This window comes from Primulina eburnea, chromosome 17 (genome assembly GCF_022965805.1).
Source record: "Primulina eburnea isolate SZY01 chromosome 17, ASM2296580v1, whole genome shotgun sequence".
Classification (NCBI taxonomy): Eukaryota; Viridiplantae; Streptophyta; class Magnoliopsida; order Lamiales; family Gesneriaceae; genus Primulina; species Primulina eburnea.
The window spans coordinates 4,596,275-4,624,170 of NC_133117.1; the positions used below are offsets into that span (position 1 = coordinate 4,596,275).

General features: G+C 31.6%; 2 protein-coding genes across 2 annotated transcripts; both read left to right on the forward strand.

Annotated features, from left to right (window-relative positions):
• The first annotated feature begins 9,359 nt into the window (after positions 1 to 9,359).
• Positions 9,360 to 13,284, forward strand: LOC140818739 (cytokinin dehydrogenase 3-like). Its single transcript, XM_073178789.1, has 5 exons — positions 9,360 to 9,993; positions 11,535 to 11,662; positions 11,821 to 12,087; positions 12,381 to 12,634; positions 12,990 to 13,284. Exons 1-5 carry the CDS (start codon positions 9,384 to 9,386, stop codon positions 13,282 to 13,284), a joined length of 1,554 nt encoding a protein of 517 aa, XP_073034890.1. The 5' UTR covers positions 9,360 to 9,383.
• A 10,187-nt stretch (positions 13,285 to 23,471) lies between these two features.
• On the forward strand, positions 23,472 to 27,822 carry LOC140818070 (CRM-domain containing factor CFM3, chloroplastic/mitochondrial-like). The gene is made up of 9 exons (XM_073177897.1): positions 23,472 to 24,650; positions 24,822 to 25,302; positions 25,389 to 25,519; positions 25,768 to 26,118; positions 26,211 to 26,367; positions 26,439 to 26,731; positions 26,821 to 26,880; positions 26,961 to 27,075; positions 27,316 to 27,822. The coding sequence occupies exons 1-8, from the start codon at positions 23,595 to 23,597 to the stop codon at positions 27,036 to 27,038; spliced, it is 2,607 nt and encodes an 868-aa protein (XP_073033998.1). The 5' UTR covers positions 23,472 to 23,594; the 3' UTR covers positions 27,039 to 27,075; positions 27,316 to 27,822.
• Positions 27,823 to 27,896: the final 74 nt, after the last annotated feature.

The window sequence follows — 27,896 nt, forward strand, 5'->3', positions numbered from 1 at the left end:
GAAATTGTGAACATTCTGGAAAAAAAAAAAATTCGATTTTGATTGCAACGAAAATGAAATTTCGGTTCCATTATTATTAGAGTGGTCAAAACGAATCGATGAGACGGATCTACCCAGTATCTTTCATTTAGGAGAGATGAGAAATTTCCAACCTAACCGACCTATTTGACTGGGCGTACCGATCCGAGGACTCAATTTATTTTGACGGCTCTAATTATTTTGTGTGTGTGGCCTTATAGTATATATTGTGGTTTTAATTTGCATTTAGAACTGTTTTCAACAAAGCCCCACCTGGCTACCAAAGTCCATATAAAGCCTAAATAGAATTATCATTGTGTCCAAAAGTAAAACACCAAAGAAAATGTATGATCGTCAAATTTTATAACTCGAAATATTCGTATTACTTTATTTGTACAATTTGATTTGCTTCACGGAGTGTCTCGTCTTTCCTTTCGAATTGGTCTATATATACTTTTAGATAGGAATATAAATAAAAAAAACATTTTATGTTCGTGGAGAGAAATACATTGCCAACTCAAGAAATGAAAGATTATTTTTTGGGAAAATTGTTTTGTTGGTCATTTATATATATTTTTTTTTGCGATTTTGATAATTTATGTTGTTAAATCTCAGTTTTAGTCTCGTATATTTGTTTTTTGACAGTTTTATTCAATTTTTCTACGTGATATGAATGCAATGTTGACGTGACGCTGATGTGTATACTGTCACGTCAACAATCACGATGAAAAAAATACTAGAATTACCAAAATTGGGATATCCTTGACTAAAACTGAAATTTTATAACAAAGATGAACAATATCGCAAAGAGACAAACATACATGATCGAAAACAGAAGAAGCGATTTTCTCTTATTTTTATTGGTCTCAAAAGGGTTGATTTTTAAATATTTGTGTGACATCTCAAGGTAAGCCCCTCGTGCAATAATAAAAGGGCAAAAGTAATAATTGTTCCTATGTTATGCACGCATGCATTGAAACATAATAATTTCTTGTCTATAATGCCAATAATTTGCTAACTTAGCACGTGAAATTGATTTGGGATATGATTATCTAATTGCTTTTCACATATAGATATAATGATTTTGGAATATACACAACAAGATTTTGGACAAAAAATAGATTTTAAAATTATTTTAGTTTTATGTATGTAGGAGGTTTCATAATTTTTTAATATTTAATTTGCGTGAATTAGATAATATAAGATTACGTTACATAATTTCAAATGATTTTTCAAACGATTTAATCCAAATATATTACGAAAGATCCGCCATTTAAAAAATGACTTCAATCATCAAATTAACTTTAAATTAGTAAAGTTGTGCTTGGATGTATGAATTTTAAATATATATTTTTATTGTTTGGAGAATTAAGACTACATACTTAAAAAAAATTCATCTAAAGTATGTTTAGATAATCTTTTATGTTAATTAGAATGAATTTTGAGTTAACTCAATAATCATAATGATATGTAAATAATTAAGACGTGAATTTAAGATTTAAACTATTGTTTAATTGTAAACAATAAATTCAAATATATTTATCAAGAGTATGTCTCTTGTGAGACGGTCTCACGATCTTTATCTGTGAGACCGACGGGTCAACCGTGTCGATATTCACAATAAAAAGTAATACTCTTAGCATAAAAGTAATACTTTTTCATGGATGACCCAAATAAGAGATATGTCTCACAAAATACGACCCGTGAGACCGTCTCACACAAGTTTTTGTATTTTATCTAAGAACATCAATTCAAATTTAAATCACTCCTTCCAATTTTTGTGCACCTTCCAATCCACCCCAAATTCATTTCAAGATTCTTACAACATTTTCTTTTTACATTTTCAAATATTTAACAAAAAAATTACCATTATAATATATTTTACACGACTCTATTTTTAATTAACAAATTGATGTGAAAGGTGATTAACCAACCACTAGTTTTTGTGGGCTACCCTTGTCTTAGCTCTATTGGAGCATACGATGTACAAGGTCAAAATCCTTGAAATATTGAAGGGAATCATGCGACACTTCCTTCACATATGAAACCTTAAATTTTAAAATATTTAACTGAATTAATCTTCACTAGCTACCACCTAATATATGGACTTTTCCCACAAAAATCTTGCTAATTTTTTTTTTTCTAAACTTTACTGTGATATCTTATATTATCTTTGTCGAAGATTCGTCGGGAAATTGGCATTCAGTCCCCAGCCATCGATTTTTTTTTGTGTTCAGTCTCTTGGTACTTTTTTAATACCACATTTCCACATGAAGTGTACCACATTTTGTATGACATAGTACCACAATTTTGTGGGTATGGAGTGAACCCAAAGAAATGTTTTGATTGGGGATTTTTCACCAACTTCCCCAAGATTCGTATACATCGACTGGTTAAATTGTTTTTTTTATCATTTATGACAATATATATGTATGATTGAGCTTATAAGAAACATGCATGTGATTAAAATCATACAAATATATAGTCATTTCTTTAAATCGCATTTTATTTTTGTCGAAAACCGAATTTATTAAGGAAAAAGCTTGTGTGAGAGGGTCTCACGGGTCGTATTTTGTGAGACAAATATCTTATTTGGGTCATCCATAAAAAAATATTACTTTTATGTTAAGAGTATTACTTTTTATTATGAATATCATTAAAATTGACAGTCTCACAGATAAAAATTCGTGAGACCGTCTCACAAAATACATACTTATTTATTAATATGTATGATCTTGGTCTTTCTCAAAAGATTTTATACGACTGTATCATATCTAGCATCGGCTAGTTAGTCCTATTCGTATAGATATTGCACCTATGCTAAATTGTTTTCGTTGAGATTCTTTAGTTAGTCAGTTTTCATATGTCATATCAAGGGCTTCTCACGTGAGAGAGTAATTTATGAAATTATCATGAAGTCCAATCATCTAGAATTTCAAATTGACCAACAATTTATTTTCGAGAGGACTGAAAATGATTTAATTGGGACTATCTTAATTTTAAAAATAAAATGAGAAAAAAATACTAATATTTCCATTAAGAATCAAAGTTTAAAATTTTATATTTAGGAAAATTATATTATTAGTTATGTAACTTATACGTTTTTTTTTGTTATGGTTATATTATCTTTGAATTAACTTAATTCTTCTTATTTGTATTTTCTTCTTCAATTTTAGTCATTTTTCAATCGAAATTTAACATAATATTATGACCGAGTTAGAATTTAGAGAGATGTGGATAAACAAGTTTAAAATTTTCTATTAAACCCTGTCAAATAGTGTGATCGGTCTTGATGGTGTTAAATATCAAGATCAGATTTTTTCAACTTCTTAAAAAACGGTACGATTACAAATTGTGTGAAACGGTCCGATGAATTTTATAACTAATTTATACTAAATAAGACAATTTAAACAAGATAACTAAATATTGTAAGGAAATAACACAATTAAGATTTTGATTTTACAAAACTTATAACAACCCGCTTCAAATTTAGGACAACAGTTGAGACACACATATTCTAACAACGAATATAGATATAAGATTATTAATCCTTCGACTCAAACTGTCGAGAAACTTCTCAAATGATCTTGGCAAGAAACAATCCAATAGTTTGACAGAAACCCTTGAAGATCCTTAATGATTTGAATAATATTATTTGGAACGATAGCTGATGAGCAGTGAGTAAGTATCAAAGTGATAAGTGTTCGTAAGCCTTTTTAAGAATGCATGCTTGAATCGTCTATCTGATATGCTCTTCTTGGCATTCTCTACTAATATTATCTTTTGTATTTTTCTGTTCAATGTTCGAATGTAAATCATTAAATGAGCATTAATGCAAAAACATTGTTGATGTCGCCCTTTCTTGCTTTCTGGTGCCTTTCATTTAATGAGCAGATATGCATATACCAAATATGATTAAAAAAAAAAACGATCACTGACAGCATAAAATAACTAGCTCTGTTGATTGAATTTTGTGGAAAACTTCTAATATTCTAATATCATGTTTGTTGGGTATGATCAATCGATCAATCAATCAATCAATGTTTCTAAAAAGTAGGTAAAGGATCCTTATAAGATGTGTTTGTTTATAGATATTATTGGATACAGTGACCAGTTGAGTAGTTTGCCATAGATTAATATGCAGGAGACGAACGCGTAGCTTAACATTGCGAGATCAGTTGAACGGATTCTACTGAAGTGTTTGAGTGCCTAAAATACGGAGCAAACAGTAGTTTGATCTAACACAACAAGTTATTGTTTGTAATAATCAAAACTAAAAGATCAACATAGAACATCATACAAGTCAGCAATGTTTGTCACTATATCAGTAATTTTCGGTGGCACGCCAGCATTTTCAGATATCATGTTAGTATTAAGATGAAAAATAACTAAAAAATAAACTAAGATTGTAAATTACAGACAACAAGACAAAAAATGGAAAATGGAAGTTTCATAATTTTCCATTTATATTATAAATGTATACTAATATCCTCATAAGTATTTTTTATTAATCAAATTTTCAACACTTTCCATAAAGTTTTTTTATTTATTATATTTTATCCCAGAAATCGTATTATTTTTTTTTTAAAAAAATTCAGTTTCGATCCTTTAATCTGTATTTGTTTTCTATTTTTAGTCTTGTTAACAGTGAATTTTCATTTTTAATCTTTTAACATTTATGCTTTTTTTTGGTCATGTTACGGTGAATTTTCATTTTTAGTCATGTAACTTGTATTTTTTTCTTCCCAATTTTAGGCTTATAACTTGTATTATTATTGTCATTTTTTGATCGAAAAACATGATGAACTCGGTTCAAAAAAAAAACCAAAAATAAAACACACATACAAGTTAAATGAGTAAAAATGAAAAATTCATTATAATAAAACCAAAATACGAAACGTAATTTTCTCTATCTTCAAAATTTAAAATAATTTTACCCCCAAAGAACTGCTCCTCTGGCTTGTCTAAATTTATCCCTGAATCGATCGTACGGCCCTACATGAAGAAAAATAACGTGAAACACTGCATCCTTCTCCTTGTAGTTATTGGAGATGGTACACATCTCAACAACGTAAGCTTGCAAAGTACAACCAATCTCTTGTCCGTGTGATCTTTGAGTCAAATCATCAAAGATTTGAGTTGAACGTTTCATTTAAATTTTTTTTTTTTTATCTTTGATTGGACGACATCAAGCTTATATGCTTAGGAAAATCTAGTTAAGTTTTAGTATACTACTATTCACGTTACGAAGAGATCTTGGTCTAGTCCCACGCTTGTCGTAATATATGCCTATTTAAGTTATAACCCGAAAAAGTTATATAAATAGCTATTAAGCAATTAAAAAACTTACAAAACATGTGAGAAAGGTACAAATAAAATGTACCACGTATTCTCGTGGGGAAAGATGGACAAGGCAATAATGGTTAGAATTTGACTTTTGAGATCTGCACGTTGTCCCTTCGAACACATACAAAAGCGTAATCTTACGACAATCGGGAAAGAAAGAAAGAAAATATGGGCATGTTTCCACTTCTTTTGTCTGAATATTACCCTTCATACATGACTCAATTGATACGTCAAATCTCAATTGATTTGTTTCATTGATTCTTTAGTTATTGCCATCATCACCATTATAATTCTCAAATGCGAAACAGATTTTGCAATCAGAAATGTTTTCCCACCTAAGAAGTTTGTTAGTAGATACCCTCATAAGAGCTCAGGTCGTGAATGACCCGGAAAACTAAATGGATAGTCCAAATCAGAGTCAATATGCAGACTAATTTCTTCAGCAGCCGGGCATGAGATTATACGGGATATGTTCTACCCGGGCAATCAGGAGCCCGAGCTCTCGTGCAAGCTCCCGAGAACTTTTACCCGGACTACCTCGAGAAACGCACCACACTCGAGTATATCAGTATGAACTACCTCATGCTTTACAATCATTACTGTCAGAACTACATGGGTTTGGTGTGTCAAGGAAGTAATCAGAAACAGTGTATGGGCCGCCACCTTACCATGCTTAGCAGGTGGACACTGAAAACTAGGTAATCATGAGATTTCCTCCTATAAATAACAGTTATACATTTCATTTACGGATTCTGGAATTTTGAACTCTAGCACTCACATATATCATCACATATACAGCCATTTTACATTTCATCTTCATCTGCTGACTTAAGCATCGGAGTGGTTATGCCGGACACTCTCCGGCCCATTCACGAGTTCATCTTCTTGTTTGCAAGTCACGGTTGAGGTCATTTGACAGAAGAATAACTTCATCACAAATTGCATTCCCTTGCTCACTTTCCTAACACACAACACTTATATCATAATCTGGTAGATTGCCCCGAATTTGCTCACCCGATTTACCCGGATCACATCATTCGTGTTATGGATAACGGCTAAGGGTATAATCGAATCGAATATGAAGGAAATTTTAATGTTCAAATTTGGTTCGAATTATATATTTTCGAGCTTGAGTCTAATTTGAAACTCTAAATCATAATATTCTTGCTCGAATTTGGTTCAAATCAAGACTCAAGTTCGAGGTCGGCACGAAATATTCTAACACGTTCACAAGTTACTTGAAAATGAAAGCTTGAAATATATTTATTTAACATGGACTCAAGTTCTATCATTTCGAATATACATAAAATCTTTTCGACCTGACTTGATTTATTACACCACTAAATATCATTTTCATTAAAAGCACGCATTCAAGGCATTCCTTGAGTTCATGGGCTCATAGACCATAGTGGACTACAGGACTGTGGAGTAATAATTATCCATATTTGGAAGCGATTTAAACGTGGGTTTGGAATATTGTGCATTTTAAGACATATGACCACCGACGAAAACTTTTGATAAATTAAAAAATTATATATGATAAATGTTATGATATTAAAAATTCTGCACTCAATCTTTTCACAAAAAAAAAATATCTGGACTTAATATATATTTTTAATACCTGCAAGTTAGGTAACTTCAAACATAAAATTCATGTGAAACCGTCTCAATGATCATTTATGTAAGACAGATCTCTGATCCGATCAGGCTTACGAAAAATATTATTTTTATGTCAAAAATAATAATTTTCACTATTGATGCAGTAAATCGAATATGAAATTTGTTTATATAATTGACTCTTCAGTAGTGTAACTTGATCACTTTCAAGTTTTAATCTTTAACTTTTCAAGTTTAATTTGCGTTTTGTAAGTTGGTATTTATTATCATTTTTTTATCAGAATGCTGACGTGATGCTTGAAATTGCTGACAATAGTGAAAATAAACACTGAATCACACTAAAACTGCGACTCGAAAACTCACAAGGCTATAGATGAAAAATAGTCAAGTTACACAACCAAAATTATAATTTCCCGCCATTTAAACCGAGAGAGTATTTGTTATGTCGTTGACTCGTTGGTTGTGATGTTACTTAGCTCCCGAGCAAATTTATATAAATTAATTTTTCTCAATTTTGTGTAATGTGATTTATAACAATATACATTTGATGTACCAAAAATTATCCCAAGAAGAATAAATATTGTTTTAATTTTCCAAGTTTGATATTTATAAACATTCAATAATATTTTAACCTTTCAAAATCACCATGCCCACAAGAACTAGGAATTCTGTGGGTGGCTTTGAAATCTAGCCTTGGTCCCGATTGTTAGTGCACGTACAACACTTGCGAATCGAATCTCAACCATTATGTATATTCGCCTACGCAATCATTTCATGTTGGATTTGATACATCTTTTCTCGCAAACAAAAACTTTGCATGATTTCATTTTTGAAAAGTTTTTTTTTCCCCTAAGAAAGAAATATCTTGGCAGCCTTATAGCTAATTTTTTCTAATTATGAAAGTTGTACGGCATCTTGAAATATTATTCAAATATAGAGAGGTGGAATTAGAATGATTGGAAAATTTACAAAATCCCTTTCGTAAGTTGATTTGGTTTTTCTTTAATTTGGATATGATGATATTAAGATTATGGATATGAGTCAATTCCATCACAAAAGTTAGTTTAAGCGGGAAGATTGTTCAGGTTCATATATACAATTCACCAGAACTTAATCCATCCGATTTTGAACATCTTACACACTCCTTTCTCATGCTCATGAATGAATAACTATAGTGTGAAGTTTACAAGACACTGACAAATGGCCTATAAGGATAATAAAAAAAAATTACGGTTAACCTGACTCTGATACCATATTAATATTATGGGCTTGTACTTTATCTCGAAATCTAACTCAAGAAGAGATTATCCAAATCTATATATACAACTTTCAAGAACTTAGTCCAATTAATACGTGACATTTAACATATAAACCATCAAAATTTTATATTAGTTCTAAAGGTTGGATTTTTCCATCATCTATGTCGGCAAAGTTGACGTCAAGTCAGCGAAGTACACAAATGAAATGGATTAAAAGCGAAAAAAAAAGACAAATTAATCAGATTAATTCAAAATTTGAACCATTTATAGGACTAAAAATTCAAAACCACGAATTTTGCGATTCTTCAGAAGGAATGATGCATCACAAATATGGATAAACGAAAATTTTAGTCACCCTAGCTTGTACATATATTAATGATCATGATATATGAAAATCTACAATAAACTATATAAGACATAAAGTAACATTATAAAAAAAATTTACATCATTGATTATATTTTATATCTATATATCCACTATATATATGTGTGTATTAAGAATTGATCTTTTTTGGACACCCAATATGGGCACTCATATGAGGACCGTTGAGGTAAAGTCTATCTATTAGATGTGATGAAAGTGTAAATCCAATACGTAAATGTCATCTCAGTTGTGCGCACGTAAATGCTGATAGTGAGTGCCCAATAGATCGATCAATCCTCTATTTGTATCTTGACTTGACTCTAATGTATGTTTACTTATTTTTCTAATGAATATCAAATGTCATATTTAGACCGTTTTACAATAATAGTCTCTCCCTATCATAGGTTTTTTTTTTAAATATATATATATATATATATATATATATATATATATATATATATATATATTAATTATTGTGTTTGCTCGTACATCTATATAATTCAACTACATAAAAACAATTAAATTTGATGTCATGGGAATGTCATCATGGTTTAGAACAGAGGCAAAAAAAAAAAAGGCATCTTAAAGTCTTGTCCTTTCGTATCTTTGATATGAATTCATGCATCACATGTCCAAGATTTTTAACCCCAGGCCCCAGGATTCACCTCCCCAGCTTCTTCCATGCAACCCTTTGTTTTTCCTCTACAAATAGCCTCTCCATTTCCACACAATTCCCCTGTAAAATCAACCTCCATCTCTCCATTCACAGCTTCTCGAAAATGGCTGCAGCTAACCCTTCTCCGATACTCCCTTCGTATTTCATCTTCATGTTTTTCATCATTATTCCATGTGCTACAGCACTCCCAGATGAAATCCTGCGAAAAGATATCGCCGGGCATCTCCGAACAGACCCCGAATCCACCTCGAAAGCCTCTGCTGACTACGGGAACCTTGTCCGAGAAACCCCATCCGCAGTCTTCTACCCTTCCACCATCGATGAGATAATCAGTCTCGTCAAGCTATCGAACAACCTCTCGACTCCCTTCTCCGTCGCCGCGAGAGGGTGCGGCCACTCTGTGAGAGGGCAACCGATGGCGGCGGACGGAGTGGTGGTGGAAATGACTTCCCTGGCTGGAAATGGGGCCGGTGTCGGGGTCGGGGTTAGGGTCTCCTGGAACCCCGCATTAGGGTTTTTCGCAGACGTCGGGGGTGAGCAAAGGTGGATTGATGTCTTGGAGGCGACGTTAGAACACGGGCTGGCGCCGGTTTCTTGGACAGATTATCTGTACTTGACCGTAGGAGGAACACTGTCGAATGGAGGAATCAGTGGGCAATCTTTCTTACATGGTCCTCAGATCAGCAATGTGCATGAACTTGATGTTATTACAGGTAAAATTTATTTTATTTTAATGTCTTTTTGTATTATATATTTTTAATGGGGTAGGTTAATTTTTTTCATATAATAGGAAACAGTAACGATATGCGTGATACATTGTATCTATAGATCAATAAATACATGATAGTCGGTCCATAAAAAATGTGATATAACAAGTTATAACTTTCCAATGGATAATTTTTTCTATTTTTTATCTATGTTATATAGTTTCATTGACTCAATTCAAAGTTCATAGATTTTTTCGATTTTAGTCATTTTTCACGTGAAACATCGTAATCATTATATGTAAATGTATGTATATAATAAGTGGGTGGCATATTTTTCTCATGATATATACACTTTGAATGGTTGCTTTCTTCACTTTTACTTTGGTTTATAAGAATGTTCAGTGGGCCAACATTGACAACAGTACTAGGGAGAGTTACCCCTCGGATCTAGGAAAGTGACGATGAAGAAGATTTAATATATTTTTAAAAAAGTTATATTTTAAGAAAATTATGAATGTTTTTAAAATTAATTTTGTACGTGCATGACTTGCTAAATATTACATATGCAGAAATAAACGACCGATTTGCATTTTTTTTTAAAAAAAAGAGATTCTATGGATTAAAGTTGTCTAGGAATATTTTTGCATGTGTTAGGTACAAAGTCACAAAAGGTATTTCGTTTTTGGACTGATGAGTTTGGAGTCAGTCTGAATTGAGTGATTTATCATGTGAATGGAAGAATCTTTCGTGATGGATTTTTTTTTTTGTATGCATGTGATTTATTTTTATTTTTATTTTTGCATGCACGTTTAATATGAATTGAAATATAATCGTCTCTATAATCATATTATAAATTAAACGAAGAATTATAATTTTAGTCTCATAAATTGGTCTGTTTTTAGTTTTGATCTTTTAATTTGTTAACATTTGGTTTTCATTCACCAACTCGGATTTTTGTTTAGTTAGGTCATTTTTTCACACCGAATTCACTCGATCTATCAAATATAGCTTATTTGAACCGATACTCTAATACATACTCATATAACAAGAATATAAAGCCTATATTATACACACACTAAAATCTATATAAGAAAAAATAAAAAGAAATGACAAGCTTTTTTCTCTTATTTTGAAATATTGAATTTCGTTTTGTTTTATTTTTCTCTTTTGTTTTTGTTTAGATTTACTTTGATCAATGTAATATGAGTTTATTCTCATTATATGAGCTATGTAGAAGAGAATTAATGTCAAATAAATAATATTCGAATGAGTTAGTTGCTTTTGACCCAAAAAAAAAAAAACAAAAAAAAAAACAAAATTAAAGTTACTTAATTAAAACTAGAAATTGACAAACTACGAAACTAAAGGCCATATATGTCAGGTTATATACTAAAATTGCAATTTTACGTAAACTAAAAAAAAAAAGAAATATTATGCATACTTTTCTTAAAAAGTTCGATATAATTGATATATAAGATTTTATATCCCCCCGCCCCCCCCCCTTGCTAAGTAACTAATGTTCTTTCTTTTTCATGTATTTGATTCAGGCACAGGAGACTTCATAACTTGCTCTAAGGACATGAATTCTGAGTTATTTTTTGCTGTACTAGGTGGTCTAGGACAATTTGGCATCATTACCAGAGCAAGAATTCTCCTACATAAAGCACCATCAAGGGTAAGCACATAAAAAGTCATTGGATCTTCTTGATTCATGGACTCAAACATATTCCTATACATCAATTAAATTTCTCGTCCCGAAATATTAACACTAATCGATACATGCATGCATGAAACGACGGAATTTTCTGATATGTTTTTTTTTGTGTGTGTTAGGCCAAATGGGTGAGATTGATTTACAACGATTTCTCAAAATTCACAAGAGATCAAGAACATCTAATCTCCTCGGATAGTAATGGTCCGAACTATGTGGAAGGTTCTCTTATTACAGACAATAGCCCTCCAAATAACTGGAGATCTTCCTTTTACTCTTCCTTTCATCAATCCAAAATCAGGTCTTTATTGAAGAGCAACCAAGGTCTCCTCTACTCCGTCGAAATCGTCAAATATTACAATGATCTTACCGCAGACACCATTGATGAGGTATACATTCAAAACATTTATACACTTATACACACACACGAACACTATTTTTTCTGTCTAGTATGTATAATAATTTGTAAGAATTTAATGTGTGAAGATTAACATATGTTCCTGTTGTCTGTTGACATTATTATTTGGATATATGGGTTTAATGTCACAAATGGTATCATAGTTAATGTCACGAATTCGAATGTCCGTACATTTTTCGGGACCGGAGTACTATTTTGTCAACATGCATGCAGCTAACAAATTTTTTTTTCTTGGTGTGGTGGTTGTTTTTCATCAACTCTCAGGAACTCGAAACTATGGCAAAAGATTTGGAATTTGTTCCGGATTTCATGTTCAAGAAAGATGTGCCGGTGATCGATTTTCTAAAGAGAGTCGCGATCGGAGACAACCACAACTCGGAAGTTCATCCATGGCTGAATCTGTTTGTTCCCAAGTCAGCCATTTCGGATTTCAATGATGCTGTCTTTGCCCAAATCATTAGGAAACACAACCACACCATCTCAGGACCCATCCTTTTCTACCCTTTTAACAGAATCAAGTAAAATATTTTTCTAGCTCTTACAAATATAATTAATAATTTCTATTCCATAAATTGATATAACATTTTCTATAGGATAAATAGTAAATTTTACAATCCCTGTTAGCCTGATTAAATTTGATTTAGTCCTCTGATCAGTCAAATTAAGGCTCTTGTGTAATAACTTACTTGTTCGGTATACAAGCAAAGATCAATACTCTTTTTATAATATCTGATGTAATATCAGCACTCTGATAGAAGAAATGATAAAAGTATAAGAGAAGTCATGAACGTTATTGCCCTAACGTACACCTAATTCTGGTTTATTAGATGGCTGAAATAAAATTTATGTCGATACGTTTTATTTTTCCTTCAGATGGGATGACCGGACGTCTGCCGTTATACCGGACGAGGAAATTTTCTACACCCTAGGGTTACTTCATTCAAGTATGCCTGATGAAGTGGAGAATTATGAAAAACTAAACAATGAGATACTTGAATTTTGTGAAAAGAGTGGGAGGAAGATTAAGCAGTATCTTCCACATTACAAATCCAAGGAAGATTGGGTTAAGCATTTCGGCTCCAAATGGGATTCTTTTCGTGAAATGAAAACAAAGTTTGATCCGAGAATGATATTGTCACCGGGACAAAGAATTTTTAATTCCATTTGATTCTTGGATAATTATACTGATCAAGTTATTGTATCAAGAGGACTAGCAATTTGTACAATAATTAATTGATATTCTATCTAGAATATTGGTCTATTTTTATAATACATTTATGGCAATAAATCATTTCACTTTTGTTCTATTTTTTTATGGGAATAGAAATAATTGTTGAATTTTGAATAATGGTTTAAATGTACCGAATAAATCAATTGTCACTCAATCGGAAAAAGAAAAAGATAATTAATCAATTCTGCAAATTGTACCATATAAGATTTTGATTCTCTAGCTAATAGGGACAAACTTTGGTTATAATGCAACAATTTTAGATTCTTTTGTACTTTAAATCCTTTTTAGGTTTGAGTGCTATCTTTAACATGATCTAGTGTCATATTAACTATATGGTAAAAATTTATGTGAGATGGTCTCACAGTTCGTATTTGTGAGAATGATCTCTTATTTGGATAATCCATGAAAAAGTATTAGTTTTTATGTTAAGAATATTACTTTTTATTGTGAATATGGGTAGGATTGACCCGTATAACAAATTATATATATATATATATATATATATATATATATATATATATATATATATATAATTTGTTATGGGTAGGATATATATATATATATATAAACATGTTTGAGATGGACAAACCTATCGTTAAAACGAAACTAATTTCGTTAGCAATAGTTTTTACCACCGTCACTATATCTGTCATCCTTTTTTACACTGAAAAAACCCATTATCGGGCAAAAAGAGGAGTTCTAGGTCATAATAATCATGATGATGTTGATTTAAAAAAAGGGACACAGAGATATAAAATGGCGACAAATCCCAATTAGATGTTCCTTATATTTCATGCATAAAAAGCAAGGTTTTAAAAAGCGTTCCGAACCGTAGATGTCGAGCTTCAAGTTTTTCAAGCTTAAGCGAGATTAGTACGTGCTTATGCGTGAAAAATATTTTTTATCTTTAGTGTAATTGTAATTATCTCAAACCAATAATAGTTAAAATAATACATAAATATGGTAAATTTAATTCCGAAACATTAATTCTCATATTTATAAAATATAAAAATCTCAAAATTACAATCTTTATTTGTTTTTGCAACTAGACGACATTAAAAATTATTGAATATTAGTCAAATCATTGTCAGACACACTTCATCATAATTAAAATTAAAAAATAAACATCTAAATTATAAACCTAATTTATTATTTTAAAATAAAAAGACATACCTTCAAAATAAAAAAATTAAATAATAAACATATGCAATTAATTGTGCTTAAGCACGCTTAATTAAACGCGTTATTATGCTTAATTCGATCAAATTACATTTTGACTGTTTTTTCTGCTTGTCTTTGAAGTTGGATGTTTTTGTCAGCTTCAAGTTTAAATACACTTACGCTTCTTTTAGAACATTGAAAAAAAGAGAGGATAAAATAATATATGATATATCATTCATTGGAGGAACTCGTAGCTGCCAAGATTAAATAAATTTAATAACTTTTTTCGATAATATTTATATATTAAAAAGCAATAATGTTTCATTAAAATTTATCGAATTAATGATGGTGTCGCTTTTATTGGTTAATATTTCATCATCAGAACGGCTTGATATATTTTGTCGGTTGGTGGATCAAAGTATATATGTATCTAATTTGTTAGCTGGCCGGGGAGAGTGTGAATAATTAATTTATTGTGTTTTCGATCGAGGGGATTTTTTTTCCCTGTTATCGAATTTCAATTTTTATTATATAATTTTTCTTTTTTTTTATTTTAATTATTTTTCATCGAGAATACTGATGTGTCACGACAAGTAACAGATGTCAGCTACACATCAACAACATATTAGTGTAATATTAGTATCATATCGAAAAAATGATATAATTGTCAAAAAATTATCAGAGTTTAATGAATAAAAATATTTTTATAATATTTTTAAAATATTTTAAAATATATTTTAATCATTTATACGATTTATTTATATAAAAAATCATTATATTATACATTTATAATTTTTACTTTTATTATAATTGAACATATATTTTTATTATTCAATAATTATAACAGTTTTATACAAAAAATATGATAATTATTTATTAAAAATATTTTAACCAATGAATAATCTTAACAAATAAAATATATATCTAGCTGAATTTAATAAAAATAATTGGACTTAAAAGTAATTTATTTTAATAGTAAAATTGACTTTTTAGTTAGATCATATACTAATTAATTTATTCACAATATTTTATGTACGAATTTGTCAATGAACCAATGGTCAAAATAATTTTTGCTCTTTTATAAATGAACAATTATATTTTATCAATCATGTATAGGATGAAAAAACTAAAAGTTATAGTTAGTAGTAATCGTTCAACTCAAATATTTTAAGTCGTAAAACGATTCAAGCGCCACGTACGGATCATTAGTAATTGTGTTCTCTCTAAGCCAAAAGAATCGATAAGACTACCCAAAGTATTAATCTCAGCGTAGATCCACTGTCATAATAATTTACCACTTTTTTTGGGGAGTAAATAGAAAATTCACACATGATGTACTAAAAATGTAAATCTTTACACTAGATTTTGTGTTAAAATCAACGATGGGACTGTTCCTAGACTACGGCTTCTTGTTAGATACCCATAAAGATTTTATGTATCTGTTCATTTATGGGGGCTGGAATAATTTTTGGACCACATCAATTTCAGGCATTCATAGTGCTACGGCATTTGTTTTGTGTGTGTATATATATATTTTGATATGCTGTACACATACCACCAGGGGCGGATTTAGTGTAGGGCGAACGAGGGCCACGACCCCCCCAAAAAATAAAAAAAAAATTTAGTATATAACGATATAGCGACGGTTAGGTTAGACCCGTCGCAATATAGCGACGGGTTTGCAAAACCCGTCGCCGATCCAGATCGGCGACGGTTCTTGTCAAAACCGTCGCTATATTGCGACGGGCTTCTCACCACTGTCGCTATATAGCGACGGTATCATGCTTTACCGTCGCTATTTTTCTACATATACCGATTTCGTCCATATCAGGTAGTTGTTATACTCTTATCAATTTTTTCGGAGTATCGATTTTTTTTATTTTGTACTGACATTGTTTCGTATTTATCTCGTAGATTTGCTCGTCGATGTGATCTTCCATCTGGTTCTTCGTGGGCTATATTGCTGTAATTAATTAGTTTGTTCCATCTTTTAATATTTTGCTCTTTGTTTTATTGCTGTAATTAATTAGTTTGTAATTTGTTCCACCTGTTTCCAGATTGATTTCCTCACTATTTCCAGTCACCGGCAAAGCTCCGGCGTCTTCTTCGGCGAGCCGCCGTCCCGGGTCAGCTAACAACTGGATTCAGATGCGTTTTTGGTAATTATTGCTGGAAATAATTGACAGTACTAATACTTATTTTCAGAAAGCAGGTAATTCTACATCCTCTTGAACTTATGGATTATTGAATTCATGTTTGATTTATGAGATTTTATTGTGTTATGATGTTAGTTGATTTAAACGATCAGATTTTATTTATTGTTTCAGGTGTAGTTTTTTTTTCATAAATGGGAAAATCTGGTACAATTGATAAATTCTTTAAGAGGAAGATACCAAATCAATTAGATTCACCCAACTCTACAGCTCAGTCCATGGCCTCGGATGATAATCTTCCACCTGAGGTTGAGTCTCAAAAGTTTAGAAAGGTTGAAAATATCGGGGTTGATCTTAACTTGTTAGAGCGTGATCCAGGATTGCGTCGACAAATATGGGAATACTCTCCCAATGAGCAAGAGGAAATTCGTCGAGCTTATCTAAATCTGAAAGCATTTCAGCCAATACTTTCAGAATACCCACTAAACAAAAACAATCTTCATCCTCGCAAGTGTCAATCGTCCTGGTATGAGCTTTTTCCTTGGTTAGAGTATTCCCTAGCAAAAGATAAAGCTTTCTGCTTTCCATGCTTTATCTTTAACAAGCCATCTGGATGTCCGAAGCAAACTGCATTTACAGTTGATGTATTTGATAATTGGAAGAAGATTCGAAGTGGAAAAAAATGTTCTTTCCAATGCCATATTGGAAAAGATAATGTATCATCACCCCATCGTATTGAAGAAAAGGCATGTGATGATTTATTGAACCAACATCGACATTTATTGAAAGAGAAATTGCTAAAAATATTTGTATTGATACTATCACTGAAGATTTTGAAAACTTTAAGGAACGTCGAATTCCTTTTAGTTAGAAATACTTTTGTTAAGAAACGTACGGTTGATGTTTTGTTCAATATAACCCGTAGAATTTTTGTCTTTTCCCTTCTAAATTTTTGTTTGTCTTTTGTAAGCGCCCCCCCCCCCCCCCCCAGTGTCGAAATCCTAGATCCGCCCCCTGCATACCACCGTAAACACCTATGTGAGTACGGATGATGTGTCACTCATCCATTGGATGTGAAGAAATATAGAAAAATTGCGCATCCAATAAGTGAGTGGCATCTCATCGATGCTCACATAAGTGTTCACGGTAGGCGTGCATCCTATCAAAACTGATATAATATGTATATATATATAAGAACTTAGAGTAAATTTTTTAAAATAAAATTTATTCCTGAGTTTTTGTTATGCTAGTTTCTTTTTTCTAATATGGTGATATATATGGGGGAAAATTGGTTTATTTTGGATACGAAGATTGAAATTTTCAAAATAATAGAATATATATGAGTAACACTAAAATTTAATAATATTATAGATCAAAATCACAAATAGGCAGACATACATGACAAAAAAATATCATTTGCCTACACTTAATATATATATATATATATAAATATATATATATATATATATATATATATATATATATATGTATATGTATATATATGTATATGTATATATATATGTATATGTATATATATGTGTATATGTAGAAATACATTATAAACGGATTTACATTAATTTTGTCGATTAACATTAATTTTGTTGGATTGTATATATATATAATATATATTGGGTTGTGCATGTAAACGAGTTTTTCATCGTTTGTATGAATTGAAACTAGGGAACATGAGAAAATAAAAATGGTATAAGTGAGCTTACATTGAGTTGTACTTTGTGAAATTGTAAAAATGATTGGTCAATAGCTCTGTCTTGCGCATGCTTGCGCGGGAGAGGTGCAAATCAAATGCCCGATTTACAGTGGAAAAGGCTTGACTTGTGTTCAAGCATATGAATACGACCTGAGTACGTTCCACGTGCCTGACTGTTGGTGCTCCATACGACAAAGATCCTTCATTATTAAATAGTAAAAGATTCACGCGCATTGCTTGTGTTATTGTTAATTTGATCAAATAATACTAAACAAGTAACACAAAATTATTTTCAATTTAGAAGAGTTGTTCGATTTAAAAAGAAAGCTTTGTTTAGATTTTTTCTATGTAAAATATAGAGTGACTCATGAGATTTTAGTAAAGTAAAAAGGGTAATTATGAAATTAAATATTTTAGTGTCCTCTAAAATAGTTACTCCAATGATCCCATACTTAATAATATAGTATAGATTAAGTTGCATATTTATTGTTATTATGATTATTATTTAATATGTAAACCAAGCTAATGAGATATTCAGTTGAATATTATTGGTAAAGTAAATACATGTGAGTACAAAACTATAAATATAGTATAAGCAATATTGCAATTTTATTCAGGGAATCAACCACTTATTACACTGGTTATCAGTGGAAGAGATGATATTTTAAAAAGTGGGGAAATTTTATTTTATCAACCTTTGAAAAAAAATAATTAACATCTTTTTGATGTAGTGATATAAATTTCTTCGATAGGAGAAAATATAAGTTCTTCGAATCTAATTTAAAACAAAAAAAATCTACCCCTATTATGAGATTATATATACAGAAGAAAATAAGTGTTAGTAATAGTAATATGGGTTCATTTTTGTATAACATTTGTATTGATTATATTAATATATTTCACTTAAAATATGAAAGCTCATTTATTTTTTCTAGAAATTAGATAAATTGATCCAGACAAATCGTTTGGGACTGCTCCATGAATAAGGAAAAATAAAGTTTGAATCGAGAATTTTCTCCGTAATAGATTATTATATAATATTGATAGATTTTGACACACGCGTGAGTGTGTTCTATATATAAAAAAAAAAGAATGAGAGTCTTTAAATTTTAAATAAAAATTGTAAATTTTTGATATTGAAATGGTAAGATATAAAATAAAAATAAAAATGTTATTATAATACAATAAAATCATGGAGTTAGTTTGATAAAATGAATAGCAAAATTGCACAATAAGTACTTTATATAGTTCCTATAAACTACTCTTGTATATACATAGTAATAGATAGGGGCGAGACTGAGTAGGGACCCGTCCCATAATCCTCATACTCAATACTCGGCCCGATAAAATTTGAGAGTTTTTTTTCTCCCGATCTTATACCCAACAAGTGTTGAGACACGAATGTTCCGGATCCCGTAGGGTAGGGATATTGTTGGGTGCAATAATTGTCTTTGCTTGGTAGAGTGATCGAACCGTGGTGCTTGTGCTGCTGTGCGGTTTAAAAGATTTGAGTTGCACCATTACTACTAGCTACAGCTTTTGGTAAAGCGGTAATCACTCGGTCCTACAATTAGTATCAGAGCCAAGGTCACGGGTTCGATTCCCATTGATTGCAAGGAGTGCAATTATTGGGAGGGAGATTGTTGGGTGCAATAATTGCCCATGCTTGGTAGAGCGATTGAACCGTGGTGCTTGAGCTGTTGTGCGGTTTAAAAGATTTGAGTTGCACCATTACTACTAACTATAGCTTTTGGTAAATCGGTAAACACTCGGTCCTACATATATGATATCCCAAAAAAAAAAAATTAAATCCCTTGAAAGATACAATTCAATAACCTAATAAATAAATATAAGAAAACAACGCTGCAACTCAACAAAATGGCAAGCATGCTTGTGCTGATCAAGACATCATATTTGTTTCATCAATCATGAACTGAAATGAATAGCTAAGGGATAATGACTTCATAGTCATTATTGAATTCAAATTCAACTATTTTTATTTGATCAAAAGCATATTGCTTAATCGACCATATGACTCTCAAATTCATAGCATCAAAGTAAACATAAACTGAAATATAATGATAATGAGTAATCAGAAAGCGGTAAAAACATTACATTGATAACAAAATAAAACTGAAACACGGTGACATTAAAGTTTATACCGAAACTTTCAAAGTAAACATTAAATTGAAACGCAGTGAAATAGAAACCGAAAAAAATCTTGATTAATCCACACAAATCCAAAATAAAAATTAACATATCAAGCCAATGTCTCATTAAACAAGCGTTATGAGGACTTTTTTGACATTTCTTTACGAAGGATCTTTCGTGAAGTGCATAAACGTCTTTTCTCTGAAGAATAGATAAAATGTTCTTCTTTGATCTTCTCTCTGTTTAGAAATTGAAAATGTCAATTATAAATTCATAATATTAATAATAATATAAAATTTTAATAATATTATTTTGGATCGGGACGGGAATCCCGTCGTGAGGAGATCATATGCCCGATCCTTATCCCGAAATTAATCGGGACAAGTAAAATCCCAAAAAATCGGGTCGGGAATTTTTCGTGAAGGGAATGGGACGGAATTCGAGTTGAGTCTGGATTTTCGGGTTTTTTGCCACCCCAAGTAATAAATAATCTTTAATCAAATCAATTCGGGCTACATTATCGTAATTTAATAGCAAAAAATATTGCTACGAATAGACACGATGATCATAAACTAATTGCTACGAATAGACCAAAGTTATTATTTTAACGTGTCAATTTTAAAATGAGATATTATGTTTCAACACAATTATAATAATTTTTCTCTATCGAATAAAATTAATTTGAATACTTATATAAAATTATAAACAGATTATGTAATGTAAAAATGTTAGTGTTCTAGTGAGAAAATACAAGAGATCTGAGGTAAAATCACATTGGTAATCAAGGGTAGAAATGACTTTCCACGTATAATTTAGAAAATTTCAATTGAATATGAATTGATGGATTCAATTTGATTATATATCTCATGTACCCCACATGATACTTAATTGAATAAATTAAATTATTATTTTTAAAAAAAATTAAATTAATTATCATTTAAAAAGCCTTTAAGATGTTTTTGACATATTTATTACATTTCAGTAATAAGTTAATAAATAAACTTTACTAATTTTTTTAATACAAAAACTCTAAGGGTGTGTTTGGTTGAGTGAATTAAATAAGGATAGATTAATAGTCACATATTTATCGTTAAAATTTTAAGATGTTTTAATAATCATTTTGACCCGGTTTAAGATCCAATTTTATTAATCAAATAGTTATCCATAAAGGGTGTGTTTAGTTGAGTGACTTAAATAAGGATAGATTAATAGTCCAATATTTATCGTTAAAATTTTAAGTTCTTTTAATAATCATTTTGACCCGGTTTAAGATCCAATTTTATGGATAATTATTTGATTAATAATAAATTTTTTTTTGACAAATATTTTATTGAGATTATTCATAAAAAAATATTATTTTTAATGTCAAAAGTATTACTTTTTATTGGAAATATGTAATAGGTCTCTTGTGAGACGGTCTCACGAATCTTTACTTGTGAAACGGGTACGCCATACCGATATTCATAATAAAAAATAATATTCTTAGCATAAAAAGTAATTACTTTCTTATTGATGATCCAAATAAGATATTTGTATCACAAAATACGACTCGTGAGACTGTCTCATACAAGTTTTTGACGTAATATGAGCAGAATTTACATGTTTCATGATATATCCGTGAAACTGTCTCACAAGAAATCTAATTTTTTTTTAAAAAAATAAGATTATGTTAAAGTTTGATTGACTTTAAATCAAATTTATCTGAAAGCATATTAATTTTTATTCTACTCGATTTATCATTAAAATTTTCAACATATCTAAATAAATTCATGATACAAATACTATATAAATAAAAATTAATTCCATAAAATTACTTTCATATATGTATATGTGCATTTATAAAGACCGGCAGTTATAGTGTAATTTTTTATAAACGAAAAATATCCATATAAAATTACAAAAATATATCATCATTTAATAATAAAAAAATAGCATAAAAACGCATTTTAGTATTTGTTTTTGTTTATTTGTAAATATCACATCTCCATAAAATCTTTCTTTATCATTATCTATATTTTTTTAAGTTTTCCCTAAAATAATTTTTTTTTTTTACAAAAACTATTATTAATTTTTTCTATTTTGATATGATCTCTAGACTTTAATAAAAAATGAGTGAGTCTCATGTGAGACCGTCTCACGGATCATAATATGTGAGACAGGTCAACCCTACCCATATTCACAATAAAAAGTAATACTCTTAGCATAAAAAGTAATACATTTTCATGGGTGACCCAAATAAGAGTTTCGTTTCACAATTACGACCCGTAAGATCGTCTCACACAAGTTTTTGCCTAAAAAAATATTAATTAATATGTAACATAGCGCGTCAAGAAATATTAATTTATATAATAGTTAACTAAATTAAAGTTGACTTGTTTGGACTATGAAAGTAACTAATCAAGTCGGTTAGTGAGCTAACCAGATAAATATTTGATCCGTATTCAAAATTATAGAACTCAAGCCTAACTCAAATATCTTCGAATATATTTTTCGAGTCAAACTTTAAGTCAAAATTATTTTGCGCATTCAAGAACCACTCTCAAACCTTAATATTTATTAATATATTATAACTATATATTATATATCTATACTTCTATACTATATTAGTAAGTGTAAAACCTTTAGAGTAATTGGTTTAGAGAACATCAAAATATTTAATTACATAATTACCCTTCTTACTTTATTAAAAACTTCATCAAGTCACTCCATGTTTTATATAGAAAAAAAATCTAAACAAAACATCCATTTTAAATCGAACAAATCTTCTAAATCGAAATTAATTTCGTGTTAATTATTTATTATTATTTGATCAAATTAAAAAAAATAATAATACATAAACACATATATATTTTTTCACTAGTGTATATAAAGTCTTTTTGATATTTTGAGTTTCTGAAAATTCATTGTCAAATCTTAATGGTGGAGCAATAATTCGGATAATTAGGGAATAAGCTCGGACCAGGTTGCCGGCTTTCAAGATTTGGTTTTAAGGCCCAATTTACGAATGCAAGCCGACCAGTGTTCCTTCTTCTTTATCCATGGTGGCAATATCTATACTGTGACCCTGCATCGTCATGGCACTCTCACCCGCGCGTTTGAAGTTTCCAACGTCTTCACAATCAAATTATCCTTCGCAATGTCCCAGAATTCTTATATTTCATCCAGAAATCCGTTCTTTAAAACGATTTAATTCGCATAAGCTTAGGATTTCTTGTTGCCAGCAAACAGTTCAGCTCAAGAATGATGAAACCCATGAAGGGAATCTCCCCACGAGGAAGAAGAGGAAGCCTAGGCCGAGTTTTCTTGATCAAATTCAAGGCAAATGGTCCCTCAAAACGCCTTCTTTGAGAGAGAGTTTTCCTTGGGAAATAGAAGAAAGTGGTAGTCGAAATCAAAGATTTGAGGCACAGCCGTTACGTTTTCCCAAGGATGTTTCTTTAGAAGCAGGAGTTCAGGTGATTGAGTCGGTTGGCGGTTCTGATTCTGCTGTAAAAAGTAAGTCGATTTTGGCTCCATGGGTTCATGGAAGGGAGAATTCAAGGAAACTTCATGAATCTGTAGGCAACAGAAAATTTCAAGAAAATGATGATATAAAAGGCCAGTGTCAAAAGGAGGAATCTTTTATTAGTTTTGTTCAAGTTTCTGAGGATTTAAAGGAGGAAATTACATTTGATGGCAATTTTGAAGAAAATCATGGAAAGTTTGATGAGTTTCAAATTACATTCTCGGAGAAAAAGGAGATTTTGGGTGATGGGGACGGTGAAGCCGCCACTTTTAAGAAGGATTCATCGCCTATTAGCCGAGAGATAGGCATCTGGGGAGGTTCTGCTGCTGCGAATGGTTTGAATAGATTACCATGGGAAATGGGAACCGGTGAAAATTTGGAGAAAGGGGAGAAGTTAAGGAAGAGTAATACAGAGTTGTCAGAGATATTGATACCCGAGAATGAGTTGAAGAGGCTTAGAAATGTGGCATTGAGGATGGTGGAGAGAATTAAAGTCGGTGCAGCTGGCGTGACCCAGGCATTGGTGCATGCTATCCATGAGAAGTGGAAGAATGAAGAGGTGGTCAAGTTAAAATTTGAAGGGGCGCCTTCTATTAACATGAAGAGAACACATGAAGTGCTTGAGGTTAGCTGCTATAATCGAGTACATTTCCTTGATAGAACAAATAAACGAATATTGATTTAATTATTATGGGATTCATTAGATTCATTTACTGAGTCATATTAATCATTGGGAGTTATATAGTGTTTAATCTTTGAGGTTTATATTGGTGCGTTGTGTTATGTTATTTATCAGAGAAAAACCGGAGGTGTGATAATATGGAGATCAGGGAGTTTGGTAGTGGTATATAGAGGAATGGCTTATAAGCTCGATTGTGTAAAGTCATATGGTAAACACATTGAAGCTGACATTCAAGCATCGGGCCCTTCTGAAGATTTAGTAAAAGATTCTTCCCAAAGCATTGGTGTGAAGCATGTTAGTCGAGCTGCAGAATCCTCCGAAGCTGATGCTTCAAATTATTCGAGAAATATATCCAATGAGGAAGAAATGTCATTGCATGAGCTCAACTGTCTTTTAGATGAGCTTGGTCCGAGGTTCATAGATTGGTCGGGTCGTGAACCACTTCCTGTTGATGCGGATTTACTCCCAGCTGTTGTTCCTGGATACAAGCCTCCTTTTAGACTTCTTCCTTATGGGACTAGACAAGCTCTGAAAGACAAAGAAATGACTTATTTGCGTAGAACTGCAAGAATACTGCCTCCACATTTCGCACTTGGTGTGTGCAATAACACTGACCTTTATTTGCTAATACATACAAATATATATTCTTTGTATTGAGTTTCTTTACATTGCTTCATTTAGGAAGAAACAGAGAACTGCAAGGTCTTGCTATGGCTATGGTGAACTTATGGAAAAATAGTGCTATTGCAAAGATAGCCATCAAGCGTGGTGTTCAGAATACTTCCAATGAAAGGATGGCTGAAGAGCTCAAGGTGTGGGTTATTTAACATGTTAGCTATGTATTCTGCACATGACTACCAATTATATTGTTCCTTCCCCACTAATTTTCCCAAGAATATAAAGAAATAACAAAAATATGAAGAAAAAGAGCGATGATGGTTTCTGAAGATTCTTTTGGTCGTGATATGCGCCAAAAGTATGGTTGATCATACAAAAAATGAATATTAATGATTAAACAGAATTAGTTTATGAGGTATGACCTATCTTATCATTAATGCAGATATTGACCGGAGGAACGCTAGTTTCCAGGAACAAAGACTACATTGTCTTCTACAGAGGTAATGATTTTTTGCCTCCTGGTGTTTCAAGGGCAGTAGTTGAGGCCGAAAAAAGTACTGCTTTCCGACAGGATGAGGAAGAGCATGCCCGGCATAGAGCCGCTACGTTAATTGATTCAAGTGTCAGAACACCCAAGCAGCCATTAGTTGCAGGTACCCTTGCAGAGACGGTTGCAGCAACCTCACGCTGGGGAAACCAACCAAACAGTGCACAGATAGAGAAGATGATGAGAGACAAAGCTGTTTCCAGACATGTTTCTTTAGTCAACTCTGTTAAGAGGAAGCTAGCTTTTGTATGTTTTTATATTGAAAAGGAATGATAACCGTAATGAGTTTGATCACATTCAATTTTGATCACAAGTTACCGTTACCATATCTGGTGCAGGCAAAGCATAAGATCAAGAAGGCTGAAAAATCCTTGCAAAAGGTGCTAGTGAATCAAGAACCGGCAGACCTGCCAAGCGATCTGGAAACATTAACTGATGAGGAAAGGTTTTTGTTTCGTAAGATTGGTTTGAGCATGAAACCTTACCTGCTTCTAGGTAACAGCTACATCATACTATGTTGCTGGCTCATTGTATTATCTGGAGCTTATTTTTTGTTTATCCTGTAGGGAGGCGAGAAATTTTTGACGGCACTATTGAAAATATGCACTTACACTGGAAGTATAGGGAGCTGGTAAAGATTATTATAGATAGGAAAAAATTTCCACAAGTCAAGCATATTGCAGTTTCTCTTGAAGCTGAAAGTGGTGGGGTGTTAGTATCTGTAGAAAAAATTACCAAAGGCTATGCTATAATAGTCTATCGTGGAAAGAATTATCAGCGGCCTTCTACATTCAGGCCGAAAAATCTTTTAACAAAAAGGCAAGCATTAGCTCGTTCTATTGAACTTCAGAGACGTGAGGTAATGCCTTGTTAACCATCAAATAGAAGATGTTTCGTTGTGGTTGTATTTTTTGTCGCTGACTTATCTTTCCCCACAAATATTTGCAGGCTCTTAAACACCACATTTTGGAACTGGAGGAAAACATCGAAAAGCTGACGGACGAACTGGTATGATGTGTATTATTACTCTATCAGAACGATACTAGAACTAAATGATATTTTATCAAATACCGAATACAAACTTACAGGAAGATATGAAGACTGCAAGTGAAAATGATTCAGAGAACTTGAATTTAAGCTTGGATACTGCATCTGATTCATCATGACAACATTGGGCATGCAAATGGCGATTCGGGCATAGAGGTAATCTTATGCATGCTTTGAAAAATTTGGCTAGTCTTGATTGATTCACCTAAGCTTTTATTTTTATGATTTCTTCTACTCTCTAGAAGAATTTTTCTGAGATTTTTGCTTTTTCTTTCTCCCCAAGTGTATTGTAGCAATCACAACAGCACATAATTTTTCAGAATTTAGAACAATATGGTTTCTCACCTTTTTCTATCCTATCATTTCCTTTTGAAGTTTCTGTTTTTATTTCACAAGGCCAATGAGCCCATTGTCACAAGCATGAGAGAGCATCAAGGAGTACAGAAATACTTGAAGAGTCGGTGCAGTAATCTGCAGGTCCCCCACCAATAAGGTTGATAGTTTCTTTTATAGAGCAAGAATAGCTGAATGAGGACCCTTTGAAATGGAAAAAGGAACACATAATGCGGAAGAAAACGTGTTCTACATATTTTAACAGGCACAGTTTCTAGAAAGCGATCGCATGGCGTTGTATAGAAGCCAAAATCTTTCTTTGCATTCCTCATTGATGTCAAAACTGATTTGTTCCATTGCGAATAAATTTTCGCGGAAAGTCAAAATGGCAAATGCTGGATGGAGGTCATTCCTAGGGAATAACCTTTTGGACCAAACAAGCCGTAGAATCTGTTGTCAACAATCTGTGTAATGCCTGGACTTCTTTATATAGTCTAAACCATTTATTTAAAATCTTATCAGGACAATACGACTTTTTCAAGAAATAAAGGCCTCAGTCATTTTCCTTTAGTTCAAATTCAGACATGTACCTTCTCTCCGATTCTGCATAAAACTCGATGGATTAACTATAGGATGACATACAT

Excerpts from the sequence above, each read along its gene's own strand:
- LOC140818739 (XM_073178789.1), top strand. The coding sequence starts at position 9,384 with ATGGCTGCAGCTAACCCTTCTCCGATACTCCCTTCGTATTTCATCTTC. Across the intron at positions 11,663-11,820 it reads TACATAAAGCACCATCAAGG|GCCAAATGGGTGAGATTGAT; the intron begins GTAAGCACATAA and ends TGTGTGTGTTAG. Across the intron at positions 12,088-12,380 it reads CCGCAGACACCATTGATGAG|GAACTCGAAACTATGGCAAA; the intron begins GTATACATTCAA and ends ATCAACTCTCAG.
- LOC140818070 (XM_073177897.1), top strand. The coding sequence starts at position 23,595 with ATGGCACTCTCACCCGCGCGTTTGAAGTTTCCAACGTCTTCACAATCA. Across the intron at positions 26,732-26,820 it reads TTGAACTTCAGAGACGTGAG|GCTCTTAAACACCACATTTT; the intron begins GTAATGCCTTGT and ends AAATATTTGCAG. Across the intron at positions 26,881-26,960 it reads AAAAGCTGACGGACGAACTG|GAAGATATGAAGACTGCAAG; the intron begins GTATGATGTGTA and ends ACAAACTTACAG.